The sequence below is a fragment of the Silene latifolia genome, chromosome X, assembly GCF_048544455.1.
Source record: "Silene latifolia isolate original U9 population chromosome X, ASM4854445v1, whole genome shotgun sequence".
Taxonomy (NCBI): Eukaryota; Viridiplantae; Streptophyta; class Magnoliopsida; order Caryophyllales; family Caryophyllaceae; genus Silene; species Silene latifolia.
Genome location: NC_133537.1, coordinates 10,873,867 through 10,893,684, shown reverse-complemented (window position 1 = coordinate 10,893,684; position 19,818 = coordinate 10,873,867). Strand labels below are relative to the sequence as shown.

The following is a 19,818-nucleotide window of genomic DNA, read 5'->3' as shown; positions in this document are numbered from 1 at the left end:
CGGTAGTGAAAACGTCATAATGAAGTAAGTTTGACGTGTTCATGAGCTTCTAGAGATGGTTCTTGTCATGGACTCACGGTTGGGGACTTTAGCCGTATCGTGAACCACATTCTACCTTTCTCCAGCCAAGAATGCAAGCTTTCGGGGTCATGTAATAGCGAGGGATCACCTACTATTATGATAGTGTTAAGGTGCAAACCCATGTCCCCACATCGGTAGAATAAAGATGAAAGCTCATGTTTATAAGTGTCTACAACATATAATAGTACGAGACCTTTTGGGAAGGAGCCAAGAGTAAATTCCTGAGGGCTTGGCCCAAAGCGGACAATATTGTACAGATGCAGCAGAGGCCCAACACGAGTTATTTACGCTTCCGCACAACAGATAGTATTATCATCGTCATGGGTAACTGAGCGTAAGAAAAATACGACAAATTCTCGAGAAATAAAATGTGATTATTTTATGATAATAATATGTAAACATTTCCAGCTGCCAAAAAAAATGTAAACATTTTCCAATAAAAAATTTAACACATCAATTTATAGTTGGAGACAACGCACCAAAAAAATTTATAGTTGGAGACGGCTAATTTTAGATATAACTTGTTAACTCACATTTTATCATAAAATAACATTTTAATCGTTTTGAGTTAAGATCATTTTAAGGAATACTCCGTACTAGCCGAATAAATCCCCATAATATCAGCTTGAAAAGAGCGGGATCCGCACCTCATTGATTTCTTCGCGGTTTTTTCTTCTCCTTTCAATCTTTCAAACTTCCTCAACTCCTTAGTTTTCCCCCGCAAAAAAAAAACGGAAAACAAAAACACAAAACCGCTATCCCCTACCAATTAAAATAATAATTAATTAAAATTAAACCAAATTCCTCCTTTCCCTCGGTTTTCCCTCCTCCTTTCTCTCTCCTCACCGTCTTCGCCATACCTTCCACGCGCCTCACACGCATATCCCACGCGCCGACGTGTACGGCGGAGAATTTCGACGAACCACCACCAACATCCGATTAATTTGATGAAACCGCCGTTTGTTCCGCCGCCTGGAGACTACCACCATTTCTCCACCGCCGTCGCCACCTGCTCTCCGTCCTTCGAATCCGAAACCATCGTCTTAAACACTCCCGTAACTCTCTCTCCTTTTTTCTTCTGTATTTTATTGTTTTTAATTCATCTTCAATTATACGTAGTTGTATTTTCTGATCGACCTAAATTTCGATTTCTATATGTCATTTGATAGTTTCTGCTGCTGTTTTCGTGAAATTTGCTTTGTTTCAGTGCGAATTTGTTGTATTTTGTGATCGGAATTAGATGTTTCATTGATTCGAGCACGAGGTGTTACTGTGTTTGCATCATTTGCTAGTTTCCGCGAAATTTGGCTTGTTTCGGTGCGTAACTGTTGTAATTTTCTGTTCGGAATTAGTTGCTTCGAAGACTGTTAATTCGAGCACGACGTGTGTTTGTATAATGTGCAGTAATTAACAATGTTGCTTGAGCTGGTTATGAATCAAGTAGACTGCGTTTACCAGAATTTTTTGTAGGAATGAATGAGTTTTCTCTCGTTCGAGTTATTGATAAGGCTGGTTTCAAGTTCGCTTGACTGTTCAGTTACTGATTGACTGATGTCAGCCAGTCCTCATGGAGTCGTGGAAATGGTAAACTTAAGTGTTCAATGTTTGCGTGTTTTGGAAGTGCGAGTTTGTGAACTAACAGTCTCGGTGGTGGAGTGAAAATCGGTCTCTGTCTGATAGTATTGTGTGTTTCTTTACTCATAATTATGGCCGATATCTGAACTCCATTTGACTTGGATGTTGTGCTTGCAAGATTGCGTGCATTATAATCGTGATGTATAGATAGATGTAGTTGTAAGTCATAACTAGCTGTGGTAACATATCCTTCAATATAAGATACATGGGAGTACTTTGGTAGTGGAGGTCTTACTTCCAGGCGTCCAGAGTAGGATATATGAGTAGTAATTTCTATGGTAGTTGGACTAGTTTTATAATGGGAATGTAGCCATTGCCAACATGGGGATAGTTCAAATTTGATTCTATCAATTCGATTGCGATGCAAAGTGTAATTTCTATTAACCATGATCCTACAATCCTCCCAAATAAGGCAAAGATTATGGGTATATATTTACTATAATTACATTATATGTAGAATCATAAAAAGGATTGATATTGCTTGATTGGAGGAGGAGATTGATTGTCTTGCTAATTATGTTGATTTCATAATCTTTGCCTTATTTGGGAGGATTGTAGGATCATTATGGTTAATAATTTCCACACTTAAGAATCCTGAGGTCGTTTCCACTAAATGACTGGAGACAACACTATCTGTTGCCACAACTTTCCTTTTTCACTTTGGCCGTTGCATGAAATTGGTTTTGTTCGGTGGCTTTCTACACGGGCATTCTTTTAACAATGGTGCTATACATTTTTCTTTAATCAAATATTGTTCGACAGCTTAGGTTACTGGTTCCCACTCCATGTCCGTATGTCAGTACATGTGCATGTGTCTATTCGTCTTTCACTCTTTCATATGAACTTCCATTTAACACTAAGCTCCGGGCGTTTTTTTGGTGCTTCTCAGCCGATGAAGCGGAAGAGTGATGCCGGTGATAATAAGTCTGAGTTAAACGATTGGACCACCAGTCCAAAATACAAAGAAGTAGTAGCTCACAGCCGTCTCCAGACCCCTATGAATGGAAAGGGAGGGAAAAGAATAGGAAAAAGGACTGCCAAATGCAAAGGAGCTGGTACCCAGACTCCAATATCAAATACTGGTCAGTATGTGATGGTGATTGTTCGTAAGCTCTCTCAGAATGTTTGGGGAAGAACTCTAAATGATTATTTTGATTTGACATATAAACTCACAGGTTCTCCAGGCAATGAACTTACTCCAGTTGGTGCTAGTCGCAATGATAATTCCCTTGGTAATTGACCTGACTTATACTTTGGTTCTTTATCAGCTTTTAGAGTAATTGGCCTAGCTTGTGTTGCCTTCAATTTTATTTTTTTGGTTATGTAGTACTCCATAAAATTATCTCCTGTTGTTGATGCAGGATTTTTGACGAAGAAGTTCATCGACCTGATCAAGGATTCTGAACATGGGATTCGTGATTTAAATAAAGCTGCTGAAACTTTAGAGGTGCCATTCAGATGCCAGCCTTTTGATTTTTTTTTCTCCCTGATTGATATGATAGTTTTTTGTTTATGATCCTACAGGTTAAAAAAAGACGATTGTATGACATAACCAATGTTCTGGAAGGCATTGGTCTTATTGAAAAGCCTGTGAGGAATAGAATACAATTGAAGTATGTTATCTGGCAGTGTTCATTTGCTTGTCTGACTCTTGTATTCCTGTTGCTTCGTTTTGGAGAACTTCTATTCTGAAGATGATTGACTAAATTGATTAGGGGGCTTGATGTTTCAAGGCTGGGAGAGGTTGATGATAGTGTTACTTCTCTGCAGGTATACCACATAGTTAATTGCAGGATATTTCTTTTCTATTTTTCCTAAAATAATTTGTCAAGGGTGTATATAGATTGTGTACTTTGCACTTCCTTATATACTGATCTAGTGTGTATCTGTAGTGTTAGTTCATACATTCGTCTTCTTTCTGTAGGGAGATGTTGACAAGCTTTCAATGGAGGAGCGGAAACTGGATGAACGGATAAGGTCAGCTTTGCTATGTGCTTGCCTTTAGAACCTTGCCATGTTTCTTTGTAGCTAATCAAATGCGCTATTCTATTGCAGAAAAATGCAAGAACAGTTGACGAAGATGAGTGAGGAAAACAATAATCAGAAGTAGGCTTTACCTCTCTTCATTTTTACCCTTCCTCAGCCTCTTTCGTTTATGGCAGTTTATCTTCTCTATAGCTTAATTAAAAAGGCAAATACAAGTATTGTAACTAAGTCATGTTTTGCATGTGACATCATTCAGGTGGCTGTTTGTAACTGAAGAAGATATTAAGGGCTTACCCTGTTTTCAGGTTCGTTTTATTCTACTGCCCTTCTTCTAAACACATACTCTACATTTTGTAATTGTTCTAAAAAATTTCACGTTAAGGTTTTTTTGCTTAAAATTTTAGGGTTTCATGTGTACTTGTGATGAATGACAGAATGAAACGTTAATAGCCATTAAAGCTCCGCATGGTACAACTCTGGAGGTTCCAGATCCGGATGAGGCAAGTTCAATGATAATAGCTGTGTGATTTACGGAGTATAATGTTTGAATACCGCCATTTTATACATTTCTGAAAACCTGTCTGATGTAATTTTTAGGCTGTTGATAATCAACAGAGAAGGTACAGAATACTTCTTCGGAGCACAATGGGTCCTATTGATGTTTATCTAGTCAGGTATGATTCCGTGGCTCTGGAGCTCAACATGTCAGTCTTCCATGCCTACATTTTACTCAAAAAAGTGATCCTGTATGTGTTTAGATACTGCGTTGCAGAGAATGTGCTTGTCAAATAAAGTCTATTCATAGTAGTTGCCCCCTTGTGACAAAACTTACCATCTACTCTCTAATTAGTTTGGGGTTGAATACTCTAAACTTCGGAAAATGATTACTGTTTGATGATTTCCAACTTCATTTATTGATTTTTTAGTCAACTTCATTTATTAACTAATCTGTGATGAAACTTATGACACTACGAAATATTTATCCAGTCCTGTAGTAGGCGCATCAAGTCCTAAATTGATCTTTGACAGAAAAAAAGGGGCACGTTAAGTCCGTGTCTCGAATCCCCTTCCCCCAATACTGATCTTTGTCCCTCTTAACAAAAAAAGAAAACAGTTAGTGATGGAAAGCTCACCCTCTGCTGTATTTCCATCTTGGCTGTTTCTTATTTTTCTCGTTCTGACTTTCTGTTTCATACTTGACCTTTTTTCTTCCGCCATGTTTGTAGTCAATACGAAGAGAAGTTTGAGGAGATAAATGGTGCTCCTGAACCTGCACAAAGCTTATCGAGTTCCTCAGCTTATTATGAAAGCTCACCAGTCCCAGTTAAGAATGACGAAGACAGATACACTGTAACGGAAATGCAAGGACAAAAAGACCATTGGCCATGCTCGGATTCCAATTCTCAAGAGGACTTTGTGGGTCGAATCATGAAGATAGTACCTGAAGTTGATGTAAGTTTATTATGCAGTTTGTTATGCTACGTAAGAATGTTTTTTACGACATAAAATGAAGTTGAGTTTGTTTCGGCTTCTGTACATCTGCACCTTAACCCATTGTTTGGAAACAAAAAGAAGTGGGAAGAGAGGGGAGCGAAAGGAAGGGATGGAACAATGACATTACTTTCACTTTTATCATTTTGGAAAAAAGATACTCCCTCCCAGTCAAAATAAACTTCCCTATTTTCTTTTCCGTCTATTCACAATAACCTCCCTATTTCCTTTTTTGGTAAGTGTTTGTGTGGTCCAAATTTAATTGTATGGTGGGGTAGTGTATTTGTGTGGTTGAAATTTAATTATATGGTGGGGTAGTGTGTTTCCTTAATATTTGTGCCAAAATGAAATGGGAGGTTTATTGTGAATGGGAGGGAGTATTAATTTGGCTTGGAGGGAAGAAACTTGATCGCTCCATCTCCCTCCAATCCAACGCCAACCAAACAAGGGAAATTGTCTCCTCCCTTTCCATCTTGATCCCTACATCCAAATAGGGATGGATAAAGGAAATATTCTTTAGGTATGACTCGAGATACGTATACAATTACAAGGTGTTCAGTATGTTAGCTAACGCATTCCAATTCGTTGTTTAATCCAGACTGATGCAGACTACTGGTTGCTGTCAGATGCCGATGTTAGTATTACTGACATGTGGAGAACAGACGGTATCCTCTCATACATTTTGCTTCCATTTTTCTTTTAGAGTTCCTTGCATAATATCCCTCCCCTCTGAAGAAAGAAAAGATACTCATATCCTCGACTTTGCTCACTCAACTTCTGTGATGTTCGTTGATTTAATAATAGCTGGAGTTGAATGGAATGAGTTGGGAGCGATACATGAACATTTTGCCTTGGGAAATGTCACTGAGGAACCACACAGCCCACCACTAAGTGCAACAGAAGTACTCCCTGCTACAACTGGTAGCTGATTGCCACAAGAAATCGACTTAGTCAAGAATGGGTCCCACATGAGTATCTGGTTAAGTCCAGTGATCGAGAAACATAGAGCCATGAACGCTGCAGCCTGAAGGATGTTGTTGAGTACCACAATACACAAGGGAAATAGTTAGATGTCTGTTTCCGATCCATTGTACAGCGGACAAGGAGTAGAGTAGATTCTCTAACAGCAACCATAACTGAGAATCAATTAGCTTTTAGCTTGTCTCTGTACATTTTTCGCTCACCGGCTTTTGTCATTCAAAGTTATTTAGCAATTAACTGTAGGCACGTTACTGTCTCTTATTAGAAGTATTAGGTTAGAGACTAGAGAGACCAGTTTATTTCAGTAGAATGGCATGTATTAACTAATTGTAATATTTACTTGTAGTTAATGGTGTTTTGAAAAAATTGCCACTTTTAGAATTTTTGATCGTGAGTTATGGCCGGTCAGAGGTGTTTTCGTTAAAAAGAGGTTACTAGGTAGAAAATAAAAAAACACAGGGTTAAATATCCCATACATTTTTCAATAGAGAATGTTGGTTGAAGTTGAAACCATGTAAAACTTTTTGGTTTCTATCTTTCGAGAACCTTTCGGAATAACAAAGTAACCTTGCTATGTACAAACTTAAAAGACTTGGTAAAACTGATCTGTTTGAGTCACCTGATCCACCTATACCTAAACTAAAAAAATCTATATTGACCTGATCTAACCATTATAGATGTATTTGATTTATGAATCAAGTAGATTTGGTAAAATTGGCTCGATCTACCTTTACATTCGAGCAAATAACCCTCGAATTGACTCAACTCTATTTGATTCGATCCTACGGATTATTATTCCATAATGGACATTTTCCCAAAATAACTTGATAACAACACACATAAAACTATCCCAAACATGAGAAGACCAACCCGTCCCCATCCGACCCAGATGCTTGCAATACAAAATAGACCGAACCACTTGTTTTTCAAATCTTATATTCCCTCTGACTCGATGAAATGTTTACATATTCTTTATACACAAAGATCAAGGTACAAAGAGAGGGGAATTACTTTTAACATTATTAAAATATAAAGTAGAGAGTAGAATATATCCAAAATAGAAACGTAAATTATTGACTAAAACACAAAAAAGAGAGAGTAAACTATTGTCCGTGACGGAGGGAATATATAGAGAAAATAATCTATTTGGGCCAGGCTGAAATCACAGCCCAGTCCAATATAATAACCCAATAAACAAGCCTCATATAGACATAATAATATCCCCTTCCGAAACCCTCCCTCATTCTCTTCCTCTTCTGCCTCCCAAACTACTACTCTCCGCCGAAACCCAACCTCCCAAACCTTTGCAAACCCACAAAAATGGCGGGAGGAAAGATAAGGAAAGAGAAACCAAAAGGAGGAAGCAGCAGCCATTTTCAAGGAGGAATACCATTTCACAAATCAAAAGGACAACATATTCTTAAAAATCCAATGTTAGTTGAATCAATTGTTCAAAAAGCTGGTATTAAACCTACTGATGTTATTCTTGAGATTGGTCCTGGTACTGGTAATTTAACTAAGAAACTTCTTGAAGCTGGTAAAAAAGTTGTTGCTGTTGAATTGGATTCTCGTATGGTTCTTGAACTTCAGCGTCGCTTTCAAGGCACTCCTCTTTCTAATCGTCTTCAGGTTCGTTTCATTGTTTTTGGTGGCGGAGTCGGGATTTATAGTTGTGTTTGCTATTACTCCTTCTGTCCCGATCATTTGTTTACTTTTTTTATTATAAAGGTAAATAAATGATAGAGACTGGAGGTAGTATTGTAGTAATATTGTTTATTAATTCTTGTATGCGACGGTCTTGCAATAATGTGTGAGTGTAAGACCTTACTTCCTCCGTCAATCATTTTAATTAAAGGTATACAAATGATTTGATGTTTGTATGTTTTGGTATAGGGTTAGTTTACTGTGTTTGGAAAATTAAACTACTTGATTGTTGTTTATTGTGAATAATGTTAAGAAGAGGGGATTTTTGGAGCTTAATTTGTATGGCTTGTAGAAAATTCGGGTGGGTTTGTTTGGTGTCGAATTAAGATTTGAGTAGGGTATGCATTGGGTTGTGGCTTGTGATGTATGATTAGCGACATTTCGTGTGATTTTGTTTATGAGTCTCTGAACTACTAAGCTGGTGTGGGAGCGGAGAGGTGGTTTTGTACCTGCAGTAAGACTTCAGCTTTCGTGTTTTTTAGAGTAATACAAAGTTGCTAAATGTGTGTGATGGTCTCGAGTCTTTGATGTTGGAGTTTGGATTGGGAAAACTATATGGAGCGTGTGTGGCTGGTGGTAGTGTAGCAGCTTGCTTTCATGACGGTGTCATTGTAAAACATTAGATGTAATGCAATTGACAGGCTTTGCAGTCGTGCAATTAGACTTGCTTCAGGAAGACTTTGTACAAAAATACGAGTTTGTAACAGAAACGTACGACATCTATCTCAGTGAGTTATGCCCTCGTTTGACTGTTTTCTCCTTTAAAAAAAGTAGCGTTGGGCTTATTCACTTAAATGGAGGGAGTAGCCTGTTAAAGGGTTGTATAGGTATTAACTAGCATGCTTCACACCCACTATCGTTTCGGAAAAGTATTTAGTTCTTAATACTCCGTACAACATTACAGTATTTAGCTTTTTGAGAAGTTTTAACACCATGATAGCATCTATGATTCACATTCAACTGTACCACCATAGAATAGATGATTGTTTGCCATTAATGTTAATGTGAGACGGAACCGGGATTTATTGTTATCCTTGCTAATATTGTCCACTTATCTCGTGTGAGACGTACTCACAATAATGTTAGGGTGAGACCTCTCACATTATAGGAGACTTGCTCCGTAATTTAATGTGAGACAGTGCTTGCTCAAAATTGTCAGGGGCACAAACTAGTAATGGGATAAAGTGAGCTAGGAAAAAAGGGATAGCTTTAGCTGGAAGTTTCGAAAAATTTCAATTGTTTAGGTGGCAATCGCTTTCAACGCCGGTAGTTCTGCCGGTAGTTCTTACTCCCTCCATTCAACTTTTATCACCCCATTTCAATAATGGGGTGATAATTGTTGAATGGAGGGAGTATTTGATATAGTGTAGCTTGCTGTGTTTGATTATTGAAGAACTTGATTGTTGTATATTGTGACTATTGTTAAGCTGAGTTTTTTGGAACTTAACTTGTATAGCTTGTTGAAAATTCGGAATGTTTTATTTGCTGTTGATTAAAACTTGAGTAGGGTATGCATTGGGCTGTATGTGAGTCTTAACTACCAAGCTAGTGAAAGAGCAGAGAGGTGTTTTGAACCTGCAGAAAGACCTCAGCTTTCGTCTCGTTTAGAGTATTACAAAGTCAGTATATGTCTATGATGATCTCTGTGTCTTTGATTTTAGACTTCGGATTGTGAAAGCTATATGGAGTGCGTTTCACTAGTGTTAGTGTTAGCAGCTCTCTTTCATGACGGTGCCATTGTAAAAACAATCGATGTAATGCAATTGACGGGGTTTTGCAGTCATGCAATTTGACTCGCTTGGGGACGAATTTGAACAAAAATACCATTTTTTGCCAGAAAATTACTGCATTTATCTCAGGGAGAAAACTGTCTGATCAAACTGTTTTCTCCTCTTAAAAAGTTAAATGGGGCTTATTGACTTAATTGGAGGGATTAGCATGTTAAATGGTTCGATAGGTATCAACCAGCATGTTTCACGTCCACTATTGTTTAGGAAAAGTATTTAGCTCTTAATACGGAGTAATACATTACAATATTTAGCTTTTGATAAGGTTTAAACATTGGGATAGAATCTCTGATGCATATTCAACTGTACTAGCAAAGAAATTGATGATAGCTTGACATTTAAGGTCATTTTTTATTAATTTTGTTTCGAGATTACAAAGCAATGCATATAGTCTCTTTTTGTTTGCTGATCAACTGCTTCATCCATCATGATCTGCAGGTTATCCAGGGCGATGTCCTCAAGTGTGATCTCCCATATTTTGATATTTGCGTAGCCAACATTCCTTACCAAATCTCGTCTCCACTAGTGTTCAAGTTGCTAGATGTGAACCAGAGGCAGAACTTTAGATGCGCTATCATAATGTTCCAAAGGGAGTTTGCCATGAGGCTAGTTGCTCAACCCGGTGACAAACTGTACTGTCGTTTATCTGTCAACACTCAACTCCTTGCTCGTGTTAATCATCTCCTCAAAGTCGGGAAGAATAATTTTAGACCTCCACCTAAGGTTGACTCCTCTGTGGTTCGTATCGAACCTAGAAGACCTCTTCCTATTCCGGCGGGCAAACTCAAGGAGTGGAATGGAATGCTATCACTATGTTTTAGCAGGAAGAACAAAACTCTCGGTTCAATATTTGCGCAGAAGAAAGTTGTTGCAGCTTTAGAAAAGAATTACAAGACATTGGAATCATTAGGGCAATTCAAGAATGAAGACGACGAAACTGTGACTATTGATATCTCTGACTTAGTCGACGAAAACGTTGATAAAATCCTATTTATCGATCAAAATGGGGACGAGGTTATGGAGGTTGATGGCGGAAAAGAGGGTGACGATGAAATGGAGGTAGAAGCTTCAGATGACGAAGCGGATGATTCGAGTTTTAAAAGTAAACTTGTGGGTGTGCTGAAGAAGTATGATTATGCTGATAAGAGATCCTCCAAACTCACTCAAAATGAGTTCATACATCTACTCTCTATATTTAACAAGGCTGGTATTCACTTTACAAGCAGTAAATAATGGTACTCCGCCACTCAACGATGTTAGAGCATTATTCCGACCGGGTTAGCTTTTTTATGGTGTTTTTCAGGCGATATACAGTAGTATATTTCCGAGTGGCATTATGACTACCCATATATTATGTCGAGAATTCAGCATATGATTGTCTCTCTGAAAGGCTGTTCCGAATTTTGTTTCATGCTTTAGTAGTGTGTTTTGATTATTAATTCTATTTTGCAGCTCTATATTGGAAATTAATTCCCTTTTCTCGGTATTGTTCTCGACTTTCGATAAATGGTGCTCATTCATGGACGGGTTTTACTCTTTTATGGACGCAAATGACCATTATACCCTTTTTATTTATTTTCCATTTTCTCTTCATTCCAATTCAATATTCATCAAAGACGATAATTTATTTACCGCGTGCGAATCGAAATCACAGTCATATTCATCATCAGATAATTGCTCAACAGGAAACCCGGAAAAATGGCGATTTTGCGAGAAAAAAATGGCAACAATTCGACAAAATTCTCAAACTTGAAGTATAACAAGGTTGCTTAATTATTAGAACCCGGAAAATTGAAAAGGGCATTACTTGGAACCAAAAATTCACAAGTTTTGGAAGAGTGAATTGATTTTCAACATTGTCAGAACAATTGCTCCATGCCTCCATTACTCCATATGTCAGAGGTTTAGCGTCTGGAATATGAGGTTTCAACATTGAGTTTTGGACCATAAATTTTCAATTGATAATTATTTCTATAAACCCTAATTTCATTAGTTTAAATAGTTTAATCTACACGTAACATCGTTAATAAAGTAAATACAAATTATAACTTAATCGACATGAGAATTAGTGTCCATAGTTAATTAATTTGACGGATTTGATTAATCTTGTGAGGAAGGGAATTAGAGAGTGTTTGTTTTTTTGGTTTTTTAGGGGAAGGGTAAGGTATGGAAAACAAATGACAAAAAGTCCATGAAATAGTAAAGTGCGTCCATGAATGAGCAACTTCGTAAAAATATATCTTGCGTGATTAAAAATATAGGGTAGTTTTTTTTTTTTTTTTTTGTTAAAATACAAAGAGATTGCTCAAGCTATGGACTGAGCTATAGCATGAGCAATCCTATTAAGACGACGTGGACAATGACTCAATGAGAAACAGTGACATAAACAAACAAGAGACATAATAGAACTTAAAACTGATGATGCGTCATGATTAACGTCGCCACACCCATTAAGCTGGAGCACAAGATTCAGGCAATCAGAAGTAGCATCGATGTGCCAATGTCCTTGAGCAATAGCCTCGTCACACGCATACTTAAGAGCCATAGCTTCAGCCTGAAAAGACGATTGAGCCCAAAAGGAGGATCGACCCATATGAATTATATCCCCACGATCATTCTGAAATAACCATCCAGCCGTCGCTTGAAGAGTAGGCTTCCATGAAGCATCACATTTAATACGGATATGAGTAGAGCAGATCTTTTGGCCAATAATGCAGAGAGGAAAATGATTACGAAGAAGGTAAGAGTCTTCCACAACATCAAGGCTAATTGGCTGGGATGCCGGAATTGTTTTCCGTCGTTCCGTTTCCACTTGAATATTATTATTTGCATCTATGGTTATGACAGTAAAGAGGCTGTAATAATCAATAGGAATACCTTGAAAGAGTAGCTTATTTCTGAAGCACCAAATATGCCACAAGGTACTAACAAAGAACGAAATAGAGGAAATCGAGTTTGGAAACCGACGGAAATAGGTCAACCAATTAATAATCCATTGTTGAATGGTGACACTACTGCCCTCATTGGATCGAAGACCTAAAGGGGAACCAGCCCAAATGCGAGATGCTGATGGACAATCTCGGAAGAGATGGGTCAAAGATTCAATACTGGCCTGAGAATTACAAACAGAGCAATACACAGTCCAATCCAGAGTGCGGCGTTGAGCTTCTTCACCACAGGGTAAGGAGTTGGAGAGCAGCTTCCAGAGAAAAAGTTTCCATTTGTTAATAATGGGAAGCCGCCATAAAACCTTACTACAGAATGCTATAGTCGAAGGTGCCATTCTGGTCCTATCCTTTGAAGTCGATTTTTCAAGCCACAGCTTGGAAAAAGCCACAGCGTAACCACTCTTACTAGAGTATTTACCATTAGGCGTTAAATTCCAAAACAAGAAATCATCTTTGTCTTCTGATGGTAAAGCAATAGCACAAACCAATGGCGCAATAGTTGGACCACAAATATTTAGCACAAAGATCATAATTCCAATGGCCGAGAGACTAATTGAAGCAAAGAGACTTCCTGTAGTGGCTTTTGTTGAAGATCAGCAGTAGTTAAGGGGAGTAGCTGTGCCAGCGAGGAGTTTTGGATCCACTTATCCCGCCATAAATCTAAAGTGGAAGGCAAACCAACCTGCCATGAGAGATTATTCCTAAGCAACTCAAGACCCCACTTAATCCCACGACCACCCCAAGATAACGGACCGAATATGGTGAAATTAGGCTTCAAAACAGCTTCTTTCGTGATTTTATACTTACACCCGAAAAAACGACTAAACAAACAGTCGGAATTAGTCACAATTTTCCAACCAAGTTTGGCAAGCAGACTCTGATTTAGGCAACCACTATGACGGATTCCCAATCCACCATTGCGTTTAGAAGAATGCAAGAAAAGTCGACTACACCAATTAATCCCTTTTCCTGCCTGTGAACCACCCCACCAAAATTGTGATATCAAAGCATCAATCTTTGAAATCACACTTACCGGCATTCGAAATGCAGATAGAGAGTAGGTAGAAAGCGAGGATAGCACAGAAGAAATAAGAGTTAGTCGGCCAGCAGAAGACATGAAAGCATTATTCCAACTTAGAAGTCGTTTGCAAACTTTTTGGACAACTTGAGCGAACACCTCCTTCTTACTCGATCCAAAATCCGTAGGTAATCCCAAATATAATCCCATTGAATTGCCACCAGGAACCTTAAGAATACGTAGACATTCCGTAATTGTACGAAGTGTACAATTCGGGCTAAAAGACACTGCTGATTTACCATAATTTATTTGCTGCCCTGAATAGAAGCAATATTTCTCTAATATCCCTTGAAGTGACTGACAATTTTTGATGTCAGCATGTATAAAAAAAATGGAATCATCAGCAAACAGAAGATGCGAAATAGATGGAGCTGAGCGACATAATCGTATACGAGCAGAAGACTCTTGCGCATTAAGCAGAAGTTGAGACAAGACCTCAGTACAGAGCGCAAAGATCCTCTAATATCAATAGGAGAGTAGAGATTTAGTGTCTTTAGGATTCATCAGCTAACTCCTGGGTAGTATTTTACCTAAATATATAAGATTTCCAAATTCCATCTAGTTTATTATTCACTCAGCTGTTATATATTCAATGCACGCCAAAAAATTAGAAAATTTCCATAATTTTAAATATCCAAGCTCTTTAGAAGTTTGGCTGTAGCTTTGCTATATCTTTTCAATTGATTTTCTCGTCTCCGCCATTGTTGTTGATCCCATAATGAAGAGAAAGACGAGTATGGTTGTTGAAGCTAAGACGAGTATGGTTGTTGAAGCTGTTAAGGATGAGCGCGATCTCTTGATGTATTCATACACAGCCAGGCGGCCTCATAGTTTAAGGAAACAACGTCGATCAAAGGAGGTTCATGATGTTAGCACGACTCTAGAATCCTATACCTGCTTCCATGATGCGATTCCCTACAAGAAGATAAAGCAGCCATGGTGGAAGAAATTACTGTCCCACCCGTCACCTGATTTCGAAACAAATATCGTCTCAATCAACGACTTGACCTCTAGAAAATCGTGTCAGCCGACCACAAAGAAACCCTCTAGTTTGTTTCAAGTCTATTTTCAGAAGGGTGTTTAGGTCTTGTTTCAACGGCTCGAAGCATTGACGGCACTGCTGATTGCTAGTTTAGTTTAGTGATAGAATCCCCCTACTACTAAGAGAATAAAAATTCTTTTAGTTTTCCCGCCTAAAGAAACTTCTTCTTAATTGGGCCTATTTTTCTGAATACTACTAACACAACAAGATTTGATAGATTGTAAATTGTGAACCTTATACGTAGCCCACTTTTTCCATCTCCTCTGTCAAAGTAAAAGTTATTAATAGCCCATAATTTTGGACTCTGCATGTCATATTATAAGCTAGATTTTTTTTTTGGTATAAACCATCCGGTTTAATCCGGATTCGAGCTGGGTAGGACCACTCGGGCGGTAAAGTTCTCCCTCATGAGTTTTAACACCGATGCGTTCCCAGGGCTCGAACACAAGACCTCTGGTTAAGCTAGAACAACTCCTTACCAGTTGATCTAAGTGCTCATGAGTATATTATAAGCTAGATGAGTGAACTTGATTTCGTATAAATTTAAATTTATATTATATTTATATGTTACTTCTTTTGTAAGAAATCATCAGTTATTTATTATGTAAAGTATACTCCCTCCATTCAACTCCACTTTGCAACTATGCTTTTTGCGCGGGTATTAAGAAACGGATTAAAAAAACTATTAAAAGTACATAGGGAAAGGAAATGGTGGGGTTAAAGATATTAAAAAAATATAAAGGTGAGTTTTATGGTGGATTTGTGTGGGGTATGAATGACATTTTTTGTAAATATAGATTTTCAATAAGGATAGAAAGGTCTTTTACATGTCCAAATAAGGAAACCTGTAAAGTGGAGTTGAATGGACGGAAATAGAATACTTGTAAAGTGGAGTTGAATGGAGGGAGTACTTCATTTATGCAAATAATTTAATTGATAATATCTCTTTATAAAATAAATCTAAAAAGTACCGTGCTATAGCACGGGAACTACACTAGTAGAAATCAATTGTATAAAGTTCACCATGTTAAAATCAATTACATGAGCTTTTATGATGCGTTAAGATGTCTCAGTTAATTAACGAGTTTTTCTTATGCATATCAAAGTCCTAACTTGTGAGAGCCGTTATAACTTGTGATCGTCACAAGCAAGAATTTGTGATTTAACATTATTGTCTCTTAAATTCTTATGTGCTTTAGGCAAAAAAAAAAAAATCTTGCGATAATGTTTTAAGATGGTCTCATATATTATTTTGGTAACACCACTATACAAGTATTTGTGCCACGATCGATAACCAAACCCATCAAATTCGTGTAGTATTATTAAAACCCTATTTATAGTCAACAAAAAAATTAACAAGTCTTTTGTTTTGAGGTCTCATATTGACTTCTCATAATTTCCTTTTTTTTTTTTTTTTTTTTATAGTATTTGGGTAAGATTATGTGAAAAGATGATGGGTCAAAGTTTGACTTTGTTAAGTCTAATCAATAATTATACCGTTTATGACCGTCACAACTCAACTAAATATTGGTGAAGGATTTTAAAAACCCTATTTTCGAAGCCAATAGATCGACCCCACAGGCTGCAACTCCTCTTCCCATATCTCGGATCTTCGATCATACTGCACCATTCATTGTAAATTTGAATCTGTAGCATTCCAACTTAAAAAGAAGTTAAAGTATTACTCATGACACAGATGGTGGGTTATAAACCAGATAGCGATGATGGGGAATTTAGCCTGATGCCAGACCCGACAATCTCACTCTCTGGTCAAGCTAAGACTGAGTCTGAGGCTGATGATGAAGACGGTTTTAGTCAATGTTTAACAACACCTTTAGTTCAGGTGTTTTCTGTTTGCCTTTCCACTGTCTTCAATGACGGGAAACCATGTGAAATTCACGGCTCAATTCGAGTATTTGAACAAGGGCCTCACTGTCAGTTTGATCTGTATGATCGCTTCCCTGAAGATTCCGAGACCATATTAGAAAGTGGCACCTCCTTATCTTTGATTGGCCCTCATGGCGGTGCTATCATACCCTCTATGAGAACCACATTGGTTTTCCGGCTTAAGGATAGGATTCATGGCGTCGATGTTGTGAACGGGGAGCTCAAATTAGATCTCTCGACTGAAGGTTCATATGACAGGCTTCAGAAGGGTGTTGTTGAAGGTGCTCACGGCTCTGCGTTTGTGTACTATGTGGTATTCCGGTTTGCAATTTATGGTTATGTGCAGGTTACACTTGCCAAAAATGATGATAATGCTGTTGATATTTATGGAAACCTTAAAGCTGAGGTGTTTACTGTATTTGTCGGGGGAATTAATGAAAAGATTTCTGCTTTATGTGGAACCATCTCAGTTGACGATGGATCTTTGGATAGATACTCAATCTATAAGACAGATGAGAGCTGCAAAGAATTGTTGCGGGATCACAGTAGTCTTGTATGCATAGAGTTCAATTATCGCGCTATTCAGAACTGTGAATTTTATGTAATTCTAAATTTGACGGATCCAGTTGGGAAGCTTGAAGTGAGCAGGGGTTATGCATGTTTTCATTTGGGTTACCATGGTCAGAATATGTATGATAGGCGCCTGTGTTCGATTGTTCCTGGTAAGGACGGCTATGCAGCGGTGCACTTTGAAGTTTTCGAGAATGCATTTGAAGCGATTTTGGAGGTGAAATTATTTGCTGCTAATGGTGATCTGGACATTCCTACAAGTTTATATGGGACATTGCTTGCTTGTTACAGTGGTCATAATTATTCAACAAGCTACGAGAAGTTATATTATAAGAGTAGGCTTATTGACCTCCCACTGGACAGCGCGGTGAAATCAAAGACGGGTTCTGAAATCGCCTTGTTAAAATCTATAGTTGTTGTTCCAGCCAGGTCAACTTTAATTATCGAAGCAAACTTAAATGCATTTGGGATTAACAATGTTGTTGAACCTATAAACGGGAAGGCAGAATTCGAGATCAATATGCGTGATACAATATCGAAGATAATTCGAGGACAAGATTATTGTATCGAAATTAGCGTAAAATTCAAGGCTTAAAGTGGATGTTAAATGTAGATTGATTTTCTGTTCCAAGGTAGGAATTAGTAATATTTATCCCTCCGTCCCGGTTTGAGTGTGAAGAATCAAATTGCTCGTCAAATGCAATTCTAAAATAGAAAGGGTAACAATTGACTGAGACACTCCAAAATGGAACTTATGTATAAGCGGACAAATGGACTTCTTGTAATATTGCTTTGAATGATCAATTAGCATTAAACAAAGTAGTATTGCTTTGTTTTGAGCTTTTTATTTATACTTTCTAATTTCATTTCTAGATGTCTAGACGCCGATAATCCGATCTTTTCCTGAACTTTCATCTTGTTATATTGACATATGTGCTCGACCGAAATGTGATATTCTTTTGTTATGCACTTCGGCATTTCGTGCAGTTGTCCAGTTTCATAAGGTGCTTGTGAAATCATCGAAGGTTGGTGATAATATCAGCATAGCTCAGCAATCATTCACTGTTGTTACTTATTGATAAGATTGGTAACGTAATCCTCTGCCTTTTCCATTCCAATTACGTGAATAAATAGTACAGTAGAGTTTAGGGTTACAAACTGAGACGGGCTTATGGACTCGTAACTAATGACATAATATAACCCGTCTAGCTACTCTATTACCCCCCTCAAGTTGGAGCATACGGATTGAGAATGCCCAACTTGCTAACCAACGATACAAACTGATGAACACCAAGAGACTTGGTGAGTACATCGGCTAATTGAACTTTAGTAGACACATGAGACGGACTGATCAAACCTGACTGAATAGCATCGCGCACAAAATGACAATCCACTTCAATATGTTTAGTGCGCTCATGGAACACGGGGTTTTGGGCAATATGAAGAGCAGACTGACTATCACTGAAGATCGAAACCGGTGCTGCATGGGGCACGCCCAAATCATTCAACAACCCTTTAAGCCATTTAATTTCACATGTAATAGCACGAAGTGCGCGATACTCAGCCTCAGACGATGATAGAGACACCGTAGGCTGTTTCTTGGTTTTCCAAGAAATGGTAGAATTGCCCAAAAAAACGAACCAACCAGTTACGGAACGCCGAGTTAATGGACACTTAGCATAATCGGAATCGCACCAACCTGTAAGCGTGAAGTCCGAACTTGACGGCAGCAATATTCCTTGGCCGGGTGTACCTTTTAAATAACGAACCGTACGTAGCGCAGCATTCCAGTGGTCCTGCTGTGGTGCACTCATGAATTGGGACAATAAGTGGACCGTGTAGGACAAATCTGGCCGAGTCACAGCGAGGTAAACTAGACGGCCCACAAGACGACGATAGGACTCGGGATTTGCGAGAGGTGGACTGGCACTATTACCGAGGTGGTGATGTTGCTCAAGAGGAGTAGGGGCCGGTTTACACCCAAGCAGACCGACCTCAGAGATAATGTCGAGAGCATACTTACGTTGACACAAGAAGAGACCGTCCTTATTTCTAGCCACCTCAAGACCCAAGAAATACTTCAATTCACCCAAGTCTTTCATATGAAAGCATTTATGGAGGTAGTCTTTAAATGCAACGAGAGCCGGTAAGTCATTATCGGATACAAGTAAATCGTCAACATAAACAAGGACATGAAGGTGAGCTGAGCCACGCACAAGGGTGAATAATGAGTAGTCATAGTAACTTTGAGTGAAACCATACCTCTTAAGGGCCTCCCCAAGCTTGGCAAACCAACAACGGGGTGCTTGCTTGAGACCGTATAGCGACTTTTTCAACTTACACACCTGGCCAACAGAAGATTTGAATCCCGGAGGGAACCGCATATAGACCTCTTCCTCCAAGTCACCATGAAGGAAGACATTATGAACATCCATTTGGTGGAGGTGCTAATGCTTTGCCGAAGCAATAGAGAGGAAAGTACGTACCGTCGTCATTTTAGCTACCGGGGCAAACGTTTCCTCATAATCGACGCCTTCAGTTTGATGGTTACCAAAGACAACTAAGCGCGCCTTCAGGCGCTCAATCGAAGAATCGGACTTATACTTAATCTTGTACAACCATTTGCTC

The 19,818-nt window shown here is 38.4% G+C and overlaps 3 protein-coding genes across 3 annotated transcripts; 2 read left to right on the top strand and 1 right to left on the bottom strand.

The window, feature by feature from the left end:
* Positions 1-790: 790 nt before the first annotated feature.
* LOC141622837 (transcription factor E2FB-like) lies at positions 791-6,555 on the top strand. The gene is made up of 14 exons (XM_074438856.1): positions 791-1,136; positions 2,606-2,798; positions 2,892-2,948; positions 3,078-3,163; positions 3,241-3,329; positions 3,432-3,486; positions 3,641-3,693; positions 3,772-3,822; positions 3,959-4,007; positions 4,137-4,202; positions 4,300-4,376; positions 4,929-5,154; positions 5,792-5,858; positions 5,998-6,555. The coding sequence occupies exons 1-14, from the start codon at positions 1,029-1,031 to the stop codon at positions 6,120-6,122; spliced, it is 1,302 nt and encodes a 433-aa protein (XP_074294957.1). The 5' UTR covers positions 791-1,028; the 3' UTR covers positions 6,123-6,555.
* Positions 6,556-7,404: 849 nt separating this feature from the next.
* LOC141622836 (ribosomal RNA small subunit methyltransferase-like) lies at positions 7,405-11,122 on the top strand. The gene is made up of 2 exons (XM_074438855.1): positions 7,405-7,803; positions 10,104-11,122. Exons 1-2 carry the CDS (start codon positions 7,495-7,497, stop codon positions 10,896-10,898), a joined length of 1,104 nt encoding a protein of 367 aa, XP_074294956.1. The 5' UTR covers positions 7,405-7,494; the 3' UTR covers positions 10,899-11,122.
* An 848-nt stretch (positions 11,123-11,970) lies between these two features.
* On the bottom strand, positions 11,971-13,143 carry LOC141616862 (uncharacterized). The gene has a single exon (XM_074434021.1). The coding sequence runs from the start codon at positions 13,141-13,143 to the stop codon at positions 11,971-11,973; it is 1,173 nt and encodes a 390-aa protein (XP_074290122.1).
* Positions 13,144-19,818: the final 6,675 nt, after the last annotated feature.